The sequence below is a fragment of the Taurulus bubalis genome, assembly GCF_910589615.1.
Source record: "Taurulus bubalis genome assembly, chromosome: 15".
Classification (NCBI taxonomy): Eukaryota; Metazoa; Chordata; class Actinopteri; order Perciformes; family Cottidae; genus Taurulus; species Taurulus bubalis.
In genome coordinates, this window is record NC_136603.1 from 9268513 (window position 1) to 9291123 (window position 22611).

A 22611-nucleotide genomic window follows, 5' to 3' on the forward strand; every position below is an offset into this window, starting at 1 on the left:
CAGCAGTGGTTGGGGCAGAGCAGTGCTAAATCACTCCTCATCTGACACACATCACCACAGGGTGTCCAACCATGTGTTACTGCTGAGAGAGAGGGAGGGAGGAGGGGGAGAAAGAAGAGAGAGAGAGAGAAAGAGAGAGAGAGAGAGACAGAGAGACAGAGAGACAGAGAACCGTCAGTAGCGGTTACTTAGTCGAAACAAATGAACTTCTATAAATCAGCATATTGTGATTTTGGTTTTAGATAAATGTGTGTGTTTGTGTTTCTGTGTGTTTGAGACCGATGGAAAGACAAAGAGGAAGAGGGAATGTATGTCCACATGCTATGCCCTTGGAAGTGTGTGTTGTTCTTGCATGCATGTGTGCACCCAGTGTGAATGTGTGTGTGAGAGTGACGGACCAGCGCAGGTGAACCACAGACAGAGCCAGACATCTTGGCACGATCCAAGTACACATCAAGGCTCTCGCCTTACCCAACTCTCTTGTGGCTCCTTCTCTACCATCATCCTCAGCTTTGGCACTGTATGCCACACACACACACACACACACACACACACACACATACACACACGCACGCACGCAAGGGTGCAAACAACTCATTAATATTAAGTGCTAATGAGTATCATCCGTCGTTCTTTACTTGTGGGCTTTAAATCAGACGTCATTTGTGTTTCACTGTGCTGGTGTATTTTACATATCATCCATATGTTCACAGCAATGCAACCCGGCCACAATCAAATCAAACACATGTGTACGCAGAGGGTACCGAGCACAACCACAGGCACAGAAGCCCTGTGTGTGTCAACAACATTTTAGTGTGAATAGTGTGTGTGCGGCGATGCGTCACCACTGATGATGACATGACACGAGACTGGATAGTAATCGCATGGGTCTTTTCAAAACTAACTTTGTGTTCTAATCTTAGAACACACACACACACACACACACACCACAAAGGATGCTGGAGAGATCTATTATAGCTTTGTGAAACAACGCACTGGAGGCCAATTAGAAATAACCAAAATAACTACAACAATTAAATATATGAAGATGAGAGATACCCCTGAGAAGATGTAGAGGAGTATAAGAAAATATACAATGTACATATAGCTGAGATATATATGTAGCCATTGGCAGGATATAAGCAGCATGGGAATTGTGCATCAATTTACCAGTGTAGAGTCATATTGTGGCCATGTGTTGTATTTCATCTTTACAGTTGACCTTAAAATGGATTAAGTTGGATTAAGAATTAAACAATTATATTAATTTAATTGCAACACAGTATGAGGGTGTGCCACAAACTGAGATAATAACACACATGTATGATACAAATAGATGACAGCAATTTGGTTTAATATCAGATTCACATATATTACCTTTGCTCAGGAATGACTCAGCCACGACTTTCTAAACTTTCATTTTTGCGAGTGTGTGTGCCATCGGGGGTGTGGTGGAGTGGGCGTTTGTTGAAAGTGAGTTTGAGGCACTTGGAGAAAGTGCAGGTTCAGCAGAAGTGTGCATTTCCTGTGTGGCGCCCTGTAGAGCTGATGTTGGTGGAGTCCCAGCTCATCGCAGTGGGAAACAAAAGTTAAATAACCAGATTCTAAATCGTCATCCTCCCAAAGCCATGTTTACAGATGATACAAGAGTCTTTCTCTCTCTCACACACACACACCAACTGTGCCCAAAATGATACGCCCAAGCAGTGAGAATTTTTTCCCCTGACACATTGACTTATTCTATTATTATCATTCTTGGATCTTGTAAAGCAGGATGCGTAGTATGCACTGATCACACTGACATTGCTGGTGTCCCTTGAGGACCGAAGCGGTACTGCAAACTGAATAAATCCTCTTCGTGTACACACACAAACACACACGTCTGACCATCGATCAAAGAAAAGCGTCTTTGTGCAGAAGAAACCGTCAAGATGATATTGGCCTTTTAATGGAGATCAGATACTGGCCAGTATTTGTCTTCCACAGCTTCCTTTCTGACCACAGCTAGTGAAACTGAACTCAACACTCTGTAAAACCTGCAATGAAACCGGCCTCACCCCGTCTTAAAAGCTAGAGAGTTATAGTGTCCAGTGATGGTTGAAATGCTGCTTCAGGAGCTTTTCTCGCCCCAGGAAGAGTCACGTTGTGTAAAAAACATGTTCAATCCTTATTAAAATCCTATTACAATTGCATTATTTAACAATGAATGCTTATTATCGCAGGATTTTTGTCAAACTCTTCTCCTCCCACAGTCTATAAAATGTGTTAACAGGCTATGTGGCAAACTGTCCAACTGTCAACAGGGATAGGACGGCAGCAAAAGGAATCCATAAACTCTTGTTCAAGAAGATTATCCTTTCGTTTTAGCATCATTGGTTCGCCTCACTGTAGGTTAATGTTATGAGGAATGGCGAGAGCAAGAAAGGCTCTCACTGCTGCAATTCATCAAGGGAGAAAGTGGACATTCATCATAGGGTTGCCAAGGAGTCGTGTAAAGAATGGACTGCCACGGCCCATTTAGGTTTGAACTATAATTTGAATGCTTTTGCATATTATTTCAGTGTTAAGGCCCATTATTAAGGAGCCAAGTATATTTTTTCTTTCTATTTGAGAAATAATTTGCAATTAGTGTAATGGCGAATATTTGGAATAACACAAAAAAGATGAAAAAAAATCTCTCTTTCTCACACACACATACACACTGGTGTCCCCCTTAATGCTGGGGCCAGTGACAGGCTGAAAGGCGAGAGTGATGGATGGGCAGGGCTTAATCACCTTTAATCAGCCTCGTCCTTGAATAATGATGAACAGCCCCTTTTACGCACACAGAATGCAGAGAGAAAGAGGAAAAGAGAGAGAAAGAAGCTTTGAGAAAAGATAAATACTCTTTGTTGAATTCATGAGTCGTGGCAGATGCCGTTCCTCCTCCTCTGCTTTCATTCCATACATTCACTCAGTCAATGCAGCAGATTCACTTCCTATAAGTCTTCCTCTGCTTGGCTCTCACAAACTCATCCATGTTTTGGCCATGTACAAGAAAATCAAGCAACAACATACGCTGTCTGCATATAGACAAGCAAATGCGAGGAGGCGGTGTTGTTTTGTTATGTGACTGCCACATTACTATAGAAATTCCACGAAATGCTGAGACGGAAATAGGCTGCGACTCTTAATACCAGGCGCTGTGAATGGTACAATGTACTCTCGGCTCTCCAGGTGGGAAAAGCATGCTGGCACTCAAAAGTGAAGATCCCGTTGGATGCAATAGTTAATCATTTTCAACCATTACATGGTGAAGTGCAACTTAGTACGTGTCTTCTCTGCTTCCAGGTTGAATGTCTCATCTTCAGCAGCTATTAGAAATAGCAATTAATGAATTGCACTGCACGATTCACGTACAGTATGAGTATGAATTCAGATATCACCAGACGCTGAAGACAAAGAAGGAAATACTGTATAAATAAAGCATTTTAATAACCTGATTGTAGAGTTGGCCCCAGCCTCAGCCTCTTGACCCCTCCCACTCTCCCATCAACCACCCCAGGTTCGGTGTGGATGACAGGCAGCTGAAGGGCAGTGCTGTCAGGGAGGCCAAAGGCTGAAGCGTGGGGGGCCCGGCGGGGCGGCTGAGCCGCAGGACAATGCCATTACAGTGGGGATGAGGACTGCATGAATGACCTGAGGAAATCATGGGGCCAGAAGGAATGTTCTCCTGCTGGGCGCACACATGGTATTTCACTCTGCAGCACAGTGATAACCCCCACTCTCCCCAATAACAGCCACCCAGTGCAGTCCATCATTAAAAAGAAACCCGATGAAGGGTTCTCATTGGACGCAGATGCAAAATATGGCATGGCTATATGTATGCAAACATATGAAAGCTGCACACTGCTCTCAATCATACGCATACTCTACATCTCATTTCCCCCATCCTCTACTGCTCAAACACGAAGCAGACAGCCTTCCTTTATATGTGACATCAGTCTGTGTGAGCGGCCTCCCATTGAGCTCCATGCAGCATCGTGTGGCCCCATGTTATAAGCCTGAAAGGAGCCAACTGCAGCATGTAACAAGCCCTCATAGACTAGTCTATAGTGTCCGTTACATTCTCTTTATTGACAGCAGCAACAGGTTACTCTAGTTCACTGGTTGAGAAGAGTCCTGCAGTTTTAAGTCCTTGAGGCTAAATACCCTGTAGGACACAGTGTAGGACGGACAGTCCAATAGCTGCATATCATATCATACTCATATCAAGGTCATGAGTGACTGTGCTGATGCAGTTGATCAAACATAGCTAGCTGAAAAGCCAACCTCACAAAAATAACATTGATATATTAGTAGAATACCGCATGCAAAAGTTAGACCAACCAAAGTGCTATTTGCTTTTCCAATTGAATAACAGAATAAAGTCCAGTAGTATAGAATGCTTACCTGCTTAGAGATGAATTTGGTTCAAATTGAGACACTCAAAACATGAATTACAGCCTCTGCTAGCTTCATGAATCTGCCCAGTCTCTAGGTCCTATTCACAAAACCTATTGTGTTGATGATATCGCAGCATAATCACGGCCTATAACGTTGCAATAATGCAATTTGCCTTTTTTTGATTTGCAACTGATTGCAAATATCCATGTGGCAAAGTATAAATGTGGACTTTGCTCCCAAAACACAGTCAGCAGAACATTGGCAGACAGAAAATAAAAATGAAATGTTCAGAATACGAGAATGTCCTCACTGACAAGGTGCAGACGCATTCCTCAAAACCCACAGGCGAGGAATTTAAAAAACATGACAGAGAAAAAACCCATTTGGGAGTTAATATGCCATGATCTCTGGAAAGTCTGGGCGTGACTCCCGTTATGCATGTGCTTCAGTTACCACCAGCTCTCTGAAAACACTAATAATTTCATGTAACAGCATGTGGCAATTAGCGCTGATCTTTGTGAATTGGACTGTTTTTGCAATGAGGCTGATTTGTATAGAGAGGGGACAGTTTTAGTATGTGGGTTTTACTGACACAATTTGGTCTTTCCAATTTCTAAAAGTCAGTTTGCATAGTTGGGCTTGATTTTCACTTATGCCCTGAAATATAGGACCTACTAGCTGTGATGTGTCAAAGAACATACTGCATATATGAAAACATCTCACCAGATGTTAAGAATCTAGTGAAATTAAGTGAAAGTGATGCGGTATGCCCCATCTAACTCGACGGGCTTCCTCATCCCGCCCATGCTCTGGAAGCGTCGTTCGTGCCAGTGAAGCCCTTCTTCTGTTTCCTTATTGTTTTTATAAGGCCATAAATAGCAGGCTAAATTAATGAGGCCACAGAGACGGTGATGGAGGAGTTTGGGAATAAAGGAATGGAGAGATGAAGGGAGTGATAGATGGCATCATTATAAAACAGCACATCTCACTTAACAGAACTGTTGGCTTTGGAAGTTGCATGTTTTAGCATGTGCCAATTTTTGTCTCGCTTTGCTTGAATGTACAAACAGACACACACACAAAGTAGACAGAGTGGAGAAAGCAAACAAAGCTCTCTGATGCACCATATGCACACACACACACACACACACACACACACACACACACACACACACACACACACACATACACACACCAATTTGCATGGACATACACAGACACATACAAATGTAGTATATGCAAGCTGGACCAATGAGCTCCTGTTAAGCACCACAAGCATAGACAAAAAAAACATTCCCAAGAACAACTCCACTCACACACACACACACACACACACACACACACACACACACACACACACACCACCATAATTAGCTCAACTGCAGCTATGTGAAATGAAGATAGCCTATTCTTTCCCCACCTGGGGACAATTTACTGAGTATCCCAGTTAAGCTGAGCACGGTGGTAATTAACATCGAACCCCAGTCAGTTAGCTGGCTGATAGCAGCACTCTGCATTTACGCATTGTTTTAGACTTTAAAGAGACCATTTTTTTTGCAAACCAGAATGAGCAATTGTGCTGCGGTATCCTCACACGATGTAGGATAGAATGAGAACTTAAATATTCATATGGAGTGAAAAACTAATTACTGAAAAACTAGAAGAGTGCTACACTGAACAAATCTCCAGCACTCTGTTAGTGCTTTAAAACTTTAAAACTAGTTTAAAGTTTTACATGTGAAAACAGACAAATTTTTGACAGAAATCCATAAAATCTAATTGGTCCTTAACTTGGGGCCTGTGCAACAACAGTTTGCAGACAAATGCACTTACCAAATACATGATGGAGGTAAAAGATGTACCTATTTGGTCTCCTAGAATTTGCTGTTTTCCACACAAATGTACTATTGTCAAGGAGGAGATGCAAGAGCAAGAGAGAAAGCATGATTTATCTTCATCAGAAATAAATGACACTTAATGTAGTTAATGAAGTAAAAAAATAGACAGACAATCCTGATACAGAGGCAGAGTGATGGGGGGAGATTGACACACAACATTAAAATATGTTTGCCTCGTAATTAAAAGGTGTGCACTCCCGTGGTTAATGTAAGGCACGGCAAATAACACCTTATTTTGCTGTTAATGACATGCAGAGAATTTACCAACGATCAAGCAGTCGGGTTTCTCTTTACCACACTTTCCGTCTCTCAAGCCCGACATCTCTGCTTGTGTGTAGTGTCACTCAGCCAGATATTAGCATGGTAAGTACATGCAGATGGCAGCCAAAGCCAGCAACCTTCCAGGAGCCATTTACATGTAAATCGATGGATTAATTGGCTAAAGCTCATTAGAGTTGGGGTCTCATCAATACCACACACCTCAATTACCCCTGGCAGAGAGCTGTCATCCTCAACACACACACACGCACACGCACACGCACACACACACACACACACACACACACACACACACACACACGCACACGCACACGCACACACACACACACACACACACACACACACTCAAGAACAAGTGGTGAACATAAGGCCTCTTCAATGGAAACTTGTGATCGCCCAAGAAGTGTATTTTCTGTTATTTTATCATACAGATTCATACATAATTCAGATTGAATCAGATCCAACTTGGCTGTAGTGATTGAATTAACAACAACAAAATATGAGAAGAGAAGAAAGTGATATCCAGGTTCCCATCAACATAGCTGTTTGCACCAACAGCAATACAAAACCAGTGAGAAAAGCAGGGAATCTGTCATGGGCCTTTGCATTAATCAGTGAGATTTATCTAACATTCCTCGAGGCTTTGCACTTTGGCATCGCCTCCAGGTGCTGAAATTGAATACATGATAGCAAAAGACCAGCAGAGCGGAAGAAATGGAAAAATTGGTCGGTTGTATCGCGAGGCGTGGGCCGCGCTACCTTCACCTTGACAAATGCCTGGTGCCATCCATTTGAACAGGAGAGAGATGAAGGGAAATGAATCGGAGGAGGTGGGAAATCTGTGGAAGATGAGTACAGTAATCTTGTTGGACACCGCTGTCTGCCATTTCTCTCCGCTCGTCTCCAGACCACTTCTAACCTTCCATGCATATTTGTGTGTGTGTACGTGTGTGATAGAGAGAGAGAATGCGTGAGCGAGTATTTGTAATTTGTAAAAAAGGTCAGTGCTCATCTCCACAGTATCCCTCAACCTTTAAAGGTTGGATCCTTTATCCTGGTATAAGTGATGCTTTATTCCAGCCCCTTCAAGAGGAGAGACTCGGATAAAGACAGAAAGAGAGGCCTTTGGTTTAAGAGGAGTAGCATTAAACATTTTTGGCAGTGCAAACACTTGTTGAAAGACAATGGTGGTATTGGTCCAGCCAAAGAGAGAGTGTTGGGCGAACTTAGAAGAATGAGCTGCATAGCTTGCCCCGGTACCAGCAACAACTACTTGATATCGTGAGCGCAGCTAACAACAATATAACTTTAGTTGCATAGCCATTATCTTTAACTTCACCATCGAGACCCGGCAATCTCCAAACAAAACAAACCACATCTACTTAGGCATTCCACGAGGGGACATAAGTCAGATTTTTAAAGTATGGAAGTAAAGAGCAGCAGATTTAAGCTACAGGCACAATGATGAGGAAATTACTCTTCTTCTTTTTTTTATGTGTACATTTACAATGTAACATGCATGTTTAAACATGTAGAGAACTATAAACACACTCTGAAACAGAACATAAACAACACATTAGATGTGTGTATGGAGAGAAACACTTCAACCGTGCATAAAGTGTATGTATTTTCCAGCAAGATCATTTTAAAAATATGATTTTTAGACTTGTGCGGTTGTTGTTTTTACGCAATCAATAATTTACCTGTACAAAGTACATTTTATTTCCTCATAACTTTTTTTGCCAAATGCAAAGGGATTGCACTCTTTGACTCTTAGAAACTGTGGCTGAGAAACATTGATGACTTGAAAGGAGTTTGATTGACAGTTAATGGAGAAAGCATTTGATGCTGGAAACTGCCATTGGGTGATGAAAACCCGTCAATCGTTCTTATCCAGATTGCTCTAAATGGTCAAAGACGACATAAAGACAAACACAGAAGTGGGAAAAGACACACACACACACACACACACACACACACACACACACACACACACACACACACACACACACACACACACACAGCTGCAGACCGTTAAGGTTGTCTGTGTGGTCTAGCGTTGCAGCCTCCATGCTTGGCTGCTCTGGGCATGCTCTGCTGTGTTTGGCATTCAGAGTGCAGGGACAGCTAAAGGCCTGATCACTGAGGCCTGACCGCTTTTAATCAGCACACACAAACGGACACACACTCATATGCATACACAACAGAACTACATATATTGCACGCAAATGACCCCTTTCTCTATCCCACAGATGCATACGTTCACACAGACACTTGCACACACTAGAGGGCATGTTATTCCATATGACACCAGTTCTAAGTCAACTGCCACGGCTGAAGGTAAAATGTCACCACTCTGCTTCTTGCAGGGTGGATAGAGTATGCAATAAATGAGTGCAGGGACCTTTCCCTTTATCTCTATCAAATGTGGGGAGTAGGGAGAGTCAAGGATGCATGAAGTCTGAGTCTATGGATCATTTCAGAGACACTTTCTGGGACATCAGTAACAATTCAACAGGGGCCTATGCTGAAAAATAAGTTCTCTTGAGACTTTATCGTGTTTCTGTTCACGTAATGGTGTGTGTTTTAGCAAAGGGCGAATGGATTCCACTGACATTGGATCGTTCCATTTCTTTGCAGTTAGAGGAGGTACACCACTGCTTAATTCATGGTAAATGTATGTTTTTGTCCAGTGCCTTTGAGTCTGTAGAGAGTAATAAAGTCTCTACAGCTGATGTACTGGAGGTTTCCAATAAGTTTCCAATGTTTCCAAGGTTTTGCATCTCATTTGGGCCTTGTGCCCACGACACATCTTTACGCCAGGGTTCTTTTAATCGTCACTGAGAGTGAAATCATAAAAAGAAAGGTCACTGCTGGAGTGACCTTTCTTTTTATGGTTTCACTCTACTTGTCTCCACAGCGACACAAGCTCAAGCTGAGGTCCTATTTGATGGCCACAACAAAAGTTGACCTGCAATTCAAACGCCTTTCGTGGGTAAACTCAGTAAACCGCGGCCCAATAAAGCCACTACCAATGGTGCTTACACTGTACTTTTTATCCATAAAATCCAGGTAGCAGTTGGAGCAGTCCAGAGTAGAGACCGTGCCCTCAGCCTTGCAGGTGATTAACTTCATGACACCCTTAATTAAACTGAAAAGCCCAAGTCTGTTAAATTACTATTACAAACAGAAGGGAACAAGGTGCATCTTGGCCAAAGTCTGACTTCCAAACCGGACTGGATGCCAATAGAGTTCTACTACTGTCACTGTATGAAGTCCACATAGATTGGAACAGCCCTGGTACCCCACACTGTCAGATAGTCTCCAACAGGATACAGTCTGTCAAAGTGCGCAGGAAAAGAGTGCAATAGACAACCTCGGGACCTGGAACTGGAACTGAAAACTGCAGTGCAGCCTTTTCACAGCTTTTCATTCCAATTATAACTTGCCTCTGACCAGGTTCCTTTGATCCATTCCAGCCTGCTCCTGGTCAAAGAGAGGAACACTACTGACAAGCAGCAAGTTCAGCCCAAGGCTGCGCCAGAGCAAAATGTGAATACAGGTGGAAAGTCTGGGAAATGATGTCTTAATGGATAAGTGTAGACAGCAGGACATTTGAATGCATGAGTGGTCCATGGCAAACGACTGCACAGAACAAGTTAAAGCACATTTCCACATCATAATATCTGTGTGTGTGTGTGTGTGTGTGTGTGTGTGTGTGTGTGTGTGTGTGTGTGTGTGTGTGTGTGTGTGTGTGTGTGTTAGTGAGAAGCGGTTCGTGCTGTGGTAAGCACTTTGTCTTCCTTTCCTCACCTCTGCTCACTTCTGGTCTACTAATGATGCGTAGATATTGACAGACATGTCTCTCACACTTATGTTGTGCACTTATTCTCTCCTTCCCTCTTCCCTCTCTCTCTCTCTGTCTCTCTCTCTCTCTCTCTCTCTCGCTCACACACACACTCACTCACACACACACACACGGATTCACACATTCAAACACACACACAAACACGCAGAAGCACACAGACATCTCTGAGGAGTTCAGAAGCCTCACTTCCTGCAGACCTGAATAAGATGGAAGATGCAAGCAATAAACACACCAAGGTTAGCATAGGAAGGTCAACATTACACGAGCAGACCGGTACGAGGGAGAAAACTCACACAAAAAAACAAACTAATTAATTAATAAAAGCAGCCAAGGTTGAACCATGGACTAGTTGAGTAAGATTAGCTTTTTTATTTATATTTAGTCAGTTTTAACTTTTGGGCTGCATTAGTGGGCTGTTGGCTAGTCAAAACGATATATTATGCCTGAGTATTACCAAAACGATCCTTTAAAACATAAAGGGATAAAAGACTTCAAATACAGTACAAATAAAATGTGCATGAAAAATCACTCTGGTACACTCCAGCATGTTTAGTGGGTTGATATGATTGAATTGATTTGTGTCACATAACTTAGCAAAAGAGCAAAGTGTCAATGCTGTCAAAGTGATCCGAAATCTCCCAAAAAAAGTCACCGTGAGTGAGATTTCTGAGTGCAGCAGTTCTAACGTGTCACTCCATCAATGGCTACTCTGTGTGGTAACTGGCTGAGGCCTCTCTGCAGCATTACCACTCGGACTCCATGCTGTGCCCTCACTCTCAAAAGCGTTAAAACAGACATTGCTTCCCTTTAGTTGGCTGTCATTAAAGAGTGCACTATTTGTTGAAACGGAGTGGTTGTTATGCTGACATCTGTGATGTCGCAGCACAGCGCGATCAGACACCTGCTCGAAGACAGACATTTATTTATGTGGTGACGCTTGGGTTTTTCAAACTGAAATGACACTGAGAGTCCTCTGTTCAATGAGCGCATCGCAGCTGTACAAGGAGACGATGCTGCTGACAACTATACTCAGGGTGTTACTATACATGCCTACAGGACGGGTTTAGATAAGTGAGACACATGACAGCCGCCGCCCCTAGACGTGTCGGAGGTTGCAGCTGAGGGCATCTTCAGCACCGAGGACAGCAGACATCACACAAGATAGATTTACAGTTGCCCTATTTTATTCAAGAGTTACATACAGCATGCAATATAGTATTGCATTGAATATAAATTGCTTATAGTAGTAGTTGTAGTATGAGGAGTAGCAGTAGGCTGATTAGGATCTTTGACAGGTTATGGCTGGATTCAATGGTTATTTAAAATCCATCCCCTGCTGAAGGTGGACATCAAAGCAAAGCACAAATTAAAGGACAGGCAGTTGTGGAGTGAAACACTGATAGTAGTAGCAAGTGGTAATAGAAAGGTAAAATGCAAATGAGACCAGCAAGAGTCACTTGAAGTAATTGCAAAGAAATAAATGAAAAATATATCCATTTTTTAATTATGTTTTTCTAAAGCAGTTTCATAATGGTTCAGGTTTCATCCATTTTATGCAAATAAAATGTTGTTAATGCAACACATTCAACCGACGCTACATTTGTGGCCCTGCCTTCAAACTATGACGCTCTATCCATCACTCGAGAGTCAGTTTTGTAAGTCAGCTGAACTGATGTGACTAACGACCGACGTGACACAATGTCAACGTTTACTTTTGGTTTTGCATGAACAGTGGTCTCCTGGACAGAAGTTTTATGTTTGTTTGACCCATCCACCCCAATCGAAAGCGCGCTATTGACTTTTGTAAATGTCCCTGATAGTGACCTGTTAGTGTTCAAGTTGTGGTGGAAAATCTTTCTATCAGCCAGCTTACAGCAACATTTGAGAGCAATGCACTCAGGAAACAGATCAGTGGTGCAACGCTGAAAAAATACTGACAAATAAAAGAAACATACATTTCAGCCTCTGGGGATGTTGATTTGAAGCGGTAACGTCACAAATCAAGAAACTGAGTTTTCAGCGGGGGTCTATGTCCCAGTGACAGCTCGCTTTCTTTCTCTCTTGCCTTCACCTCCCCCCTCTCCTCCCTCTTCCACCTCCCTCCCCAGCCTGCTCCGTCTCATCTATCAGGAATGATGGAGTGACTCCTCTGTCCTACTCCCCTTCCCCGTCCCCTTCCTTCCCTCCCCTGTTACATTATATGTGTATCCAAACATCCACTGTGTCTGTCAAACAGGACGTGTCCCGCGGTGTCCGTCCCTCTGTCCCTGCCTCTCCACACAGACAAACACAAGCTCACACACGTACGCACACACTAGTAATGCTGAAGGTCCCACAGTGACCGTCAGTCAGTGTAAAGAATGACAAAATGCACAGAAACACATAAACAGACTCATTGTCTATGTGTGTTCTTTTATTTTGCTTATTTTTTCTGGATACTGCCTGCACATTGCAAACCATGTATCTGTGTACAGTACAAACACAAACCCACACATGTATACACACACACACACACACACACACACACACACACACACACACACACAAAGACTGATCACTGTGAAGTGGTCTTGTCAACCGACAGGGGCCTCTCCAACAAATAAACACCCCATCTATCTGTCCCTCCATTTCTGGCGGTGTGTGCATGCGGGTGTATTTGTCTGTGTGTTAAGTTGAATTCCTGAGCCTGTGGTTACCAACAGCTTTGAAGTCCTAAAAGCACCAGGGCCCCGGGGTGACGGGCTCACCCACCACCCCCAGCCGGCACTGGAAGGCCCATAAAGAGAAAAGCAAACAGGCAATAATACCCAGAATGAACGAACCTTTCCTGCATCTTTGGCTAGAGCCTCCTCCTTCGCCCTGTTTGCCAGAAACACACTCACACAGGCTTCCACACACTGACATCCACACCAACACTGCATCACAACGCTATAAGTGTGCACACAGAGAGACAGAAGTAGACATTGATTTAAGAGGGACTGACTGAGACGCAAACAGGCATGCAGTCTTTCAATCTGCATGTACAGCAATGGATGGTGATATGAATGTGCTCTCTCTCTTCACACAGATGTGTATATACCATACGGTATATGAGCATATATAACATTATTGCTGCGTTTCCTTGCTTAGTGAGTAATTCCCGCCTTTGGACTCCAGCTGAATGGTGTCTCTAATTAACACTATGCTCATTATCTCTCCCTCTCTCTTTTTCTCTCTCCCTTCCTCTATTTCCCTCTCTCCACTCAGATTCCCCTCCCGGCTGCTTTGTTGTGGAGAGGGAGTCAGTATGATTGCTGCGGGCTTCTCGGCATGCTTTAATTAGCTCAGGTTTTGTTTTTTTTAGCACATCAAGGTCATGGAAGATCATCAAAAAGTCAAACAGTACTAGAGGGACTGAAATTCTGGCAGACAGGATAGATACAACAAAATTACACAAATAGGCATAGATTGAACTGAGGACGCACGCCAATGCAACTTGACATGCGATGAGGTGAATGTCAGAGGTGTGGACTCCCAAATAAATCCCCCCAAATCTTCTAGATAAGTTTCCACCATCAACCATCTCTCTCTCGTCTCGCTAGAAAGAGATGCTGCGAATGCAGACACACCTCTGCTATTTGGGATAGTTCTCGATTTTAGATTTTAGAAGAAGCTGTTCTTTCACATTAAGAAAATGTTGTATACTGCAGTGTTAACATCATAATTCAAGCTCTTTCTCACTGGAGCACTAAATCCAGGCCGTGTCCTTTCTTCTAGCCTCTCCTCTCATTTTCAGCTCCAAAAAGGCAACATGCCAGGCAGTGCACAGCCAAAAGCCCGCAGCAGAGAAGGCCTCCACACTAAGCTAGACTGACAAGAGAGGAGGAGACTGATGCAATGGAACAGTACTGATAGAGCAGAGCCATCTACAGTATAACACATCATCCATACAAACACACACACAGAGGACAGTATGAACTGATGTGATTGCCTGGATTGGCTTTGAAAGTGTGTGTCTGAGTAACACCGCCTCTCAACAACAACGATGGAGGCGCCTCTCAATAAGGAGCTGAACACCCAACAGTTACTGGCTCTTGTTATACTCTGCTAGACTGTGCAGCTCCCACTGTGGATGTGTGCAACTTTGGTAAATGACGTGTAGCAGGGGGCCGCTGGAAACAGGAACAGGAACTTAGTCTCGTGAAGTGGATAGTAAAGGCTACAATGTACACAGAGAATCAAATATAATAATAGAAAAACACATTTGGACGCAAAAGAAGAACATGCAATGCATATCACCCTGTTGCTGGGTTAGACATACTGTCATTGTAATTTAGGGGATGTGGTATTCTGTGTGAGTGTGTCTGTAGAACTGACATGTTTTTGTGGAGAGCCGGGCAGTTATATAAAGGCCAACGCAAACAAACAGAGTTCTTCCAAGGGACCGGAGGAGAGCCAATAGCTCCATGAATTCACAGTACTCAGCCTCAACAGTCTGGCAGGACAAATATACAAAAAACACAGTAAGAAAAACAATGTGGGTAATAAGAAGAATAAGAAAGAACGTTCAAGAATAACCATAAGGAGTCTACAGTGCTGCTGGATCTCTTCTGCTGTCATTAATTGGCCTAAATGGGTATTCATGTATTTGTCCCAAGAAACAAGACCATATATTTAACACAAAAGCATGTGAATCCCACCTTAAATTCCTTCGAAAAAATATTGGGTATAACTGTAAAAGTCATGGGGGTCTCATTTGCTGCTTATAATCAAGAAGTAATCAGCTAGCAGCTGTGTCTTTTGTAATACACAATCAACCTATGTTCCAATACAGGATTTATGAACACTAGGGGGCAGAGAGACTCCAAAACGATCTTACAAAAACATATCTAGCAAGACAAAGCAACACTGGCATCCTTTTGTGGTCCGCTATATCAATATTTATTGAATGTAAGTCCATTATTTCTTGCCCTTGTAGCTCTGGTGTGGTCTGATCTCTCCTGGAAGTATGTGGGTTCCTTTGTTGGTTTCTTTCAAATTCCCACCATTTTGCCTTCACCCAAAACAATCAGATGCAATAGAGATAGAGACCCATTGGCCATCCACACAACACCAATAACCATACAGCAAGTCACGTGACTCACCGTTGATGCCGAGTACAGCTTGGCTTCAAATCAAATGATAACATGGATTCTGAATCATTCTGGTCCAGTCAGGTTTGCGTGACAACGCCAATGAAAGATGTATAACGTGTCTGCTTGAAAAGGCAAGCATGTCTGTGCATGAGGACAGCAGCTAAATCACTTAAGCTAGAGAGTGAGGAGTGATATAAAACATTCGACATGTGATGGACGGTGGGCTTTGAACCGGCGGCCAAGACCATTAGCCACAGGGGTGAGCGGAAAGAGAGAGAAAGAGAGAAAGGGAAGAAGGAAAGGAAGTAAACAAGGAGAGACAGGCCTTGCTGTTAGGAAGTCATCAAAAATAAATCATTTGAGAACATATATCATCGGTGGAAGATGATCTTCTAGAAGTCAAAGAAATCTTTACTGAATAGTGCCTTGAAACCTGTCAAAAAAAACCTGTATTTGAGTGTGTTTCTCTCTTCTTCCACTAATAAGATAAGATATGTTAAGTAATTTCATGCAAAACCAGCAACTCAGACTCATGTGTCTGTGTCTGTGTCTGTGTTTATGGATTTACTGTATATGTGAAAATCACAATAAGCATTATGGTACTGGCAAGTTAGGGGATTGTGTGTCCTGATGAATCCAGTAAGAATGTAAACCTGGGTCTCTCCGCAACATACAGCAGAACAGCTGCGCGCATTTGCAACACACACTCGCACACACTCAAACTCGACAGACAGACATCCGTTTGCTGTTTTAGGATCAAATTAGGGTTGCAGGAATTTCACGCTGATGGTAGATAGGAGTTAGTTCACCTGCTCCAGTCTGTTCTAATGACAGATGAAAGACTGACTTAGCGAGATTAAATCTGGCCTCACATTCTCTATGGAAAGGCTGAAGCCTGCTCACAAAACACACAGTAATCCAGACGATGACGGACGCGTCCATTCACCTCGTATACAGTCTGAAAAAAATGCCATAACCACTCACTGAGGTTCACCCTGACAAAAGATCCGATGACATTTGCTCTGATAAGGATGATGAAATATCAAAATATGCTCACAGCAATACACGCCGCAATCTGTGAAATATGTAATGCAGCCATCAGCCACACACACGCATACATGCACACACACTCTCATAACGGCAGCTCGCACACAGCGTCCCAATGCCAAAGCCAGACAGAATTTGTGTGTTCTTTTAAAGGCGCCACTGAAAAAACATCCTCGTTTTCACAGCCATTTCTGGCTATTCACACATACACACATATATACACACACATACACACACACAGCCAGCAAGATAATGATGGTCTAATACTGTGTATTCTATTAAAGCCCTTAAACACACTTCGGAGTCTACGTAAACAAAGGCAACTGCTCTCCTACTCTCTCGCTTCCTCTCTCACTTAAAGACACACACACTCTCTCTCACACACACACACACACACACACATCGAGCAGAGACTTCGGTAAACAGAAGATGCTGCTTTGAGGCATTCGGTCAAAGAAAACAAAGCATGAAATATTCCGTGACGGCGCTCCATCAACATCTGATTTGGAACAGTCAAAGCCAACAACCACCCGATCCAAACTCTGGGTCTTAAATCGACATCGTTGCTGTCGCCTGACAGCCTGCGTGTTTACAGTAATTACTAGATTATTCATTTGTGGCCTTAGCTGAATTTCCCTTTGTTTGTTTATTTTAGAAAAACTACAATGGTAGGTATACGGTTGTATAATGTATGTTTTCTTCCCATGTACAGCCAAGCTAGTAATAAATCAGCAACCTAATCAATGGAGTCATGGGGTAAAATATGACCAAGTGGTTTTGTGACACGTAAATACTTCTGTTTCAGAATGTGCTATCTGGTTGTAGCACTTTAAATATGTTTTCATCTTTCTCGCTATCTCTCTGTACGGTGACCTAACCCGCATGCACCCATCTATCTGTTAACACAGAGGGCCTGGAGAGCGAGCTGCACGCTGGGGCCCCCGACGGCTGCACGCGGGGGGTGTGGGGGCCTGTTGGTGCAGCTGTCCCACTCCAGGGTAACATAAGACCTTATTAGAGTCCATTAGACCTCTCTGAAACTAATAAGAGATTGTCAAATACATCCAAACATTCACACAATTCACAGAGAGACGGGAAGTGAAGGGGGGGTGGTACGAGAGGGGACAGGGGTCTGCCATTTGTCTACATAATGCCCTATTCTTATATCAAAAAATGTTGCCCTTTAAAAATTGTGTGGCAAAGGCTAAACTGGCGAATTAAATGTCCAAACACTTTAACAAATATATATATATATAACCTTTAATATATCGATATCAAAAGGATAAATATTTTAAAATGGCTTGTAGACATGGGACACTTCCAATTAAGAGCTATTCTAATAACACCTCTTTATTAAGGAGGAAATACAACTGAAAAATAATTAGCACAGATTCGATGTGGAATCGAATGGGGATTGTGTTTTGTTGTCATTTTATGCATACTTTACATCTCCCCCAACCTGTTTAAATTCTGCACATATAAGGTTTTTATCTGACAGCTGCGGCAAAGATTCTCCTCGCATCTGGACAGTGAGACAGGATCGTCTGGAGTCCGCAACCCCAGAAAAAGCGCTTCCCTTGGCCCTGACAGCAGGGGCTTGACCTGGGAGACTGCCTTTGATCCTTAATTAACACTGGGCATGGCCCTGGAGAGGACAGAGTTGATGAACACAGAAACATTTAGCTACTAGAACTAGGAATAAGAGAACTAAAGACAAACTGCTTTTTCCCTCCAACTTCACACACTTTTTGAACTTTGAAGCCACTGTGGAACAGCTGCAGTGCAGAGCATGAAGAAAGTGGCTGCTTTCAAATAAATGCTGCATCTGGCTTCCAGAATAAGGAGCTCGCTGAAACTGAGAAAAGAGCAGCACATCGAGTACGATATGGACCAAAGAAAACCAGCCACAACAAAGGGAAGGTCTGGATTCATGGCACATGCTGTCTCAGCAGTCCTCTCTATGACGTAAGTAAGTATATACCCCTGCTATTGTAATTTTACATTAGGTACCGTGGTATTTCTATATATCATGTGCTTTTACATATAACATTTATGTGAATCAAATGCAAAACATCTTGCTGCACAGAAAAACTAATGAAGGATTGCAACTGTAATTGAAGAAAGCTGTTACACTGGCCACAGAAGCCACATTCAGGAAATTTAATTTCGCTAAGTTATCTAGTTATGGTATGTTATGTTATGCAGCCCTATATAAAAAGAAAGCCAAAATAAACATACTTTTGGGAGGGTTATAACACATTAGACAAAAGTTGGAATCACACTGGGATGTTATGTGGTACGATGAAAGGCCCATTGTGACACTTAACCTCTGAACCCACTGGTTGCTTGATCCCAAAGGGGTTGTAGAAGTTGCCAAATCATGATCATGTATTTAATGTCTAAGTGGTTGAGGGGAGATTAAGAGAAATAAAGAGCCAAAAAACAATTGCAAGCAATACAGAAGTTATCTGGTAAACAGCTGTATCTGTTGGTAGAACCTGTAATGTGTGTTTCACAGAGCAATATGTCAGGTCTGGAGCACCAAGAGCCAAAAAGAAATCTTCAGTAACTTCTGTCACTGAGACATGTTGAGTATTTCCAATAACCAAAAAGCATGTGTGATGACGATGATGATGATGATGATGTCGCAGACAGTTTGAAAATGAAAGGCAAAGCCAGGCAGCCACACATTTACTTTTTGGCTTTTCCAACCACCACCTCCAAGGCGACAACAGACTTTGGGCTGGGATCGAGTATTTCCAGGCTCCAATGTCTACCCATTCATGACTCCACCAACACCCGCAACCATCGCCGCAGCTATTCCATTATTCACCATCCACTCCAGCCCACTCCTTTCTTCTGGGTTATCAGTCCCATCCCTGCTACTCTGGTTAAGATCTTCCCATAGCTAATGATGTGTCACACAGAAGATTACTATTGAACTACTGCACGCGGCACCATGTAGCTCAAAGACCTGGATAACACATCACACACACATGGAAATACACATGAACAACTTTCCAGCGATCTTTTGAAGGTATCCCACATGCAGAGTGCAGACACACACACACACACACACACACACACACACACACACACACACACACACACACACACACACACACACACACGTATACACAAAAGTTGGGTATCAGGCATTGAAGGTTCTCTGCTGACAGATATTAAGTGTGATGGTCTTCTCATCAAACATTTTGCACACTTTGCAGCCTTGGGAAACTTTGCATTGTATCACACAGTATATTAAACAAGGACAGAGAAAAGGACAAATATAGGGAGTATGAGGGAACTACAATGAATACATGAAAATAAATAAAAGCCGTCTTACTTTGGCAGGTGTTGCTTCTCTCCTCGTACCCCGCGTTACATAGACACTTCCCAATAGGAACGAGCCACTCCCCCTCTGTACTGCAGTACATTCGTGGAGGCTCCTCCTCTTTGGAGTGATTGACACAAGAGCCTTTGACCTCCACCAGTGACTGGGAGTCCATGGGCACCGTATCGGGGAAAGAGGCCAGATTCCTCACAGTGTGAGGGCATTTCTTGAAGTAAACCCTCACTGAAACTAAAGCTACGCAGGCGCCCACGTCCTGGAACGCCAGGTAGAAGCCCTTCTTGGTCATGGGACCCACCTCGCGCACCTCAGTGTTAAGCTTGAGAATGCGATCTCCGAGGTCCATTTGGGTGAAACTTTCATCAGCGGCGATAGTGTCAATCTTTGTGTACTGGTGTTCTCTGAAGTGGCTCCCCTGGTCGTCGTCTGTCTCCTGGTAAAGGAGGTTGAAGGTCTCCTTGCAGGTGCCCAGGACCAGCGGGATGGAGTTGCAGTCCCTCAGGGTGAACTTCAGCTCCACATAGATCTTCTGGGCCGACTGGCGAGGGATCCAGTTGGTGCGCAGCCAGTTGTTCTGGCTGTACTCCATCACGTTGCAGACCTGGAAGGTCCTGATGGGAGTGTAGTGCTCATCCACCCCACTGATCTCCTCCCACTGAAAAAGATGGAGAGAAGGAGTGGTGGAGGATGGACACAGAGGAAGACGAGAAGGAGCAACAAAGAGAGAGAGAGAGAGAGAGAGAGAGAGAGAGAAAAAAAGGGGGGGGATGTAAGGTTAAAATAGGAGGAGGGGGTAGTGGAGGAAGCAGATAAGGAAAGGTATAATGAAGAAGGTTATGAAAAAGATAAAGTAAAAAAGATGTGAAGGTAGGCAGAGAGCAAGTAGAGCGAAAAGAGGGTTTCCAAGACATTGAAAGAGAGTTGAAGAGGAAGGGGTAGGATAGAGGGAATTTGGAGCAGAGAAGGAAGAGGATAGAGGGAAGAAGGGGTAGATAGCAGAGAGAAAAATAAAGTTATCTCCACCCTGTAAGCATTTACAGATTAATTATTTAGATTCAGATTCACTCTTGCTGAATACTAAGCATCTAATAAACACTTAAGGGTGAAAAATCACACTACCAGATCTCTTGTATCTTACTAAAATTAATTAAAAGCAAACTTGCTGCCTTAGCCAAATTGTCAGAGCACTGGGAAAATATCTCAGAGGAAAAACCAGTGTGATTTCCTGTCTCAAAAATAAATAAATGTGTGTGAAGCTGCTTGTTAAAGTTGATAAATATTAGCAAAATCCTATAGTGTGTTTTTCCACCCTTTTACTAACATGTTGTTTTTTTCTCTACAAATGAGGACTTTCAAGCTGCTGGTTATTTGCATCACAGAGCTACGGTTACTAAAGGAAACGTGCTGAATCCACTATGAAACAACAGAAGCTACGAAGTACAGACAGATGTGAGTGTATACCAGGGACGTTTGTGTCTATCTTACATTTTCCCTCCACTGGGAGAAAGCAATGAGAGGAGAGGAGAAAAAGAAAGCGGGGTCATTCCTTTTGAATTCAACACAGCGGGAAGACTCATTGATCATGCGCTTTGGCTTCGCTGTCCAGGCAAATCAACACTGAATCGGAGCGATGATGAATGGGCAAACACCTGAAACACTGGGCTCATTGTGGTTAAAATGACAGTCATTAGAACGAATGGCCCTAAATGTGTAAATTGATGCTTTTGCTACTTTTTTCAGTCAGTGAAAATTCAGAATGGATATATGCCTGAATGAGCAGTGCGAGTGAGAGAGAGAGACAGAGAAAGAGAAACGCGTTCTGGGTAAGTGGAAACGGAATTATCGCTCCTTTCACACAAGCATTAAAGGAAACATAAACCCACACACACATATATACGTTCGCATAAGGCTCATGTGAAGTGTTTAGAGTCCCGTAGCAGGCGGACACAGCAGGTGCTTTCAGCCTGAACACAGAAATTAATGACGAGCAAAGAAAGTCGAGGTTCTCCATTACATGGTTTGGTGTGTGTGTATGTGTGTGTGGGTGTTAGGCATATCTATGAGTGTGTGGTGGTCAAGGAGCTCTTAGGCTGAAGGATGGCCACTTGCTTTTCATCTCACAGTAAACTTAATGAAACACCCCTGAGAGAGAGCGGGAGAGAGAAAGAGCGAGAGAGAGAGAATAATGAAGGGAAAGGTAGAGAGAGTAAAGGAGATATAGTTGAAATAAAGCACTAGGAAGAGGGAGGGAGAGATAAAGTGAGAGGAAACTTGAGGGGATAGATTCCGTTGGTGTTTAGTCTCCCCCGTCTTGCTTTCCTTGGCGTCACCTCATTTATCTGAGTGCAGTCCCAGCTCTCTCTATATCTAACAATAACAGGCAAAGTAGACATTACTGAGTGGGGCTAAATATTAAGAGACGAAACTAAAGTTAACATTTCACCTCGCGTTAACTCTCGAGTTTAATAGATTGACTTAAAATATATGTAGAAATAGCGATGTGATGACATGCAACAAAGATTTTATGAGAGAGAAAGCAGAGGGAAGACAAGAGCTGCCACGATGATTAGTGACTGTGTTGACATTATGTTTGATAAGACAATGTACTTACATGAAAGTAATGCAAAC

The 22611-nt window shown here is 43.0% G+C and overlaps 1 protein-coding gene across 1 annotated transcript in view; it reads right to left on the reverse strand.

The window, feature by feature from the left end:
* epha3 (eph receptor A3) overlaps positions 1 to 22611 on the reverse strand; it is a gene marked incomplete at both ends in the record, with an annotated part of 87287 nt that overhangs the window by 50663 nt on the left and 14013 nt on the right. The window contains one exon of the mRNA XM_079231028.1: positions 19978 to 20638. Coding sequence (XP_079087154.1) covers positions 19978 to 20638 — 661 coding nt within the window. The remainder of the gene's footprint in view (positions 1 to 19977; positions 20639 to 22611) is intronic.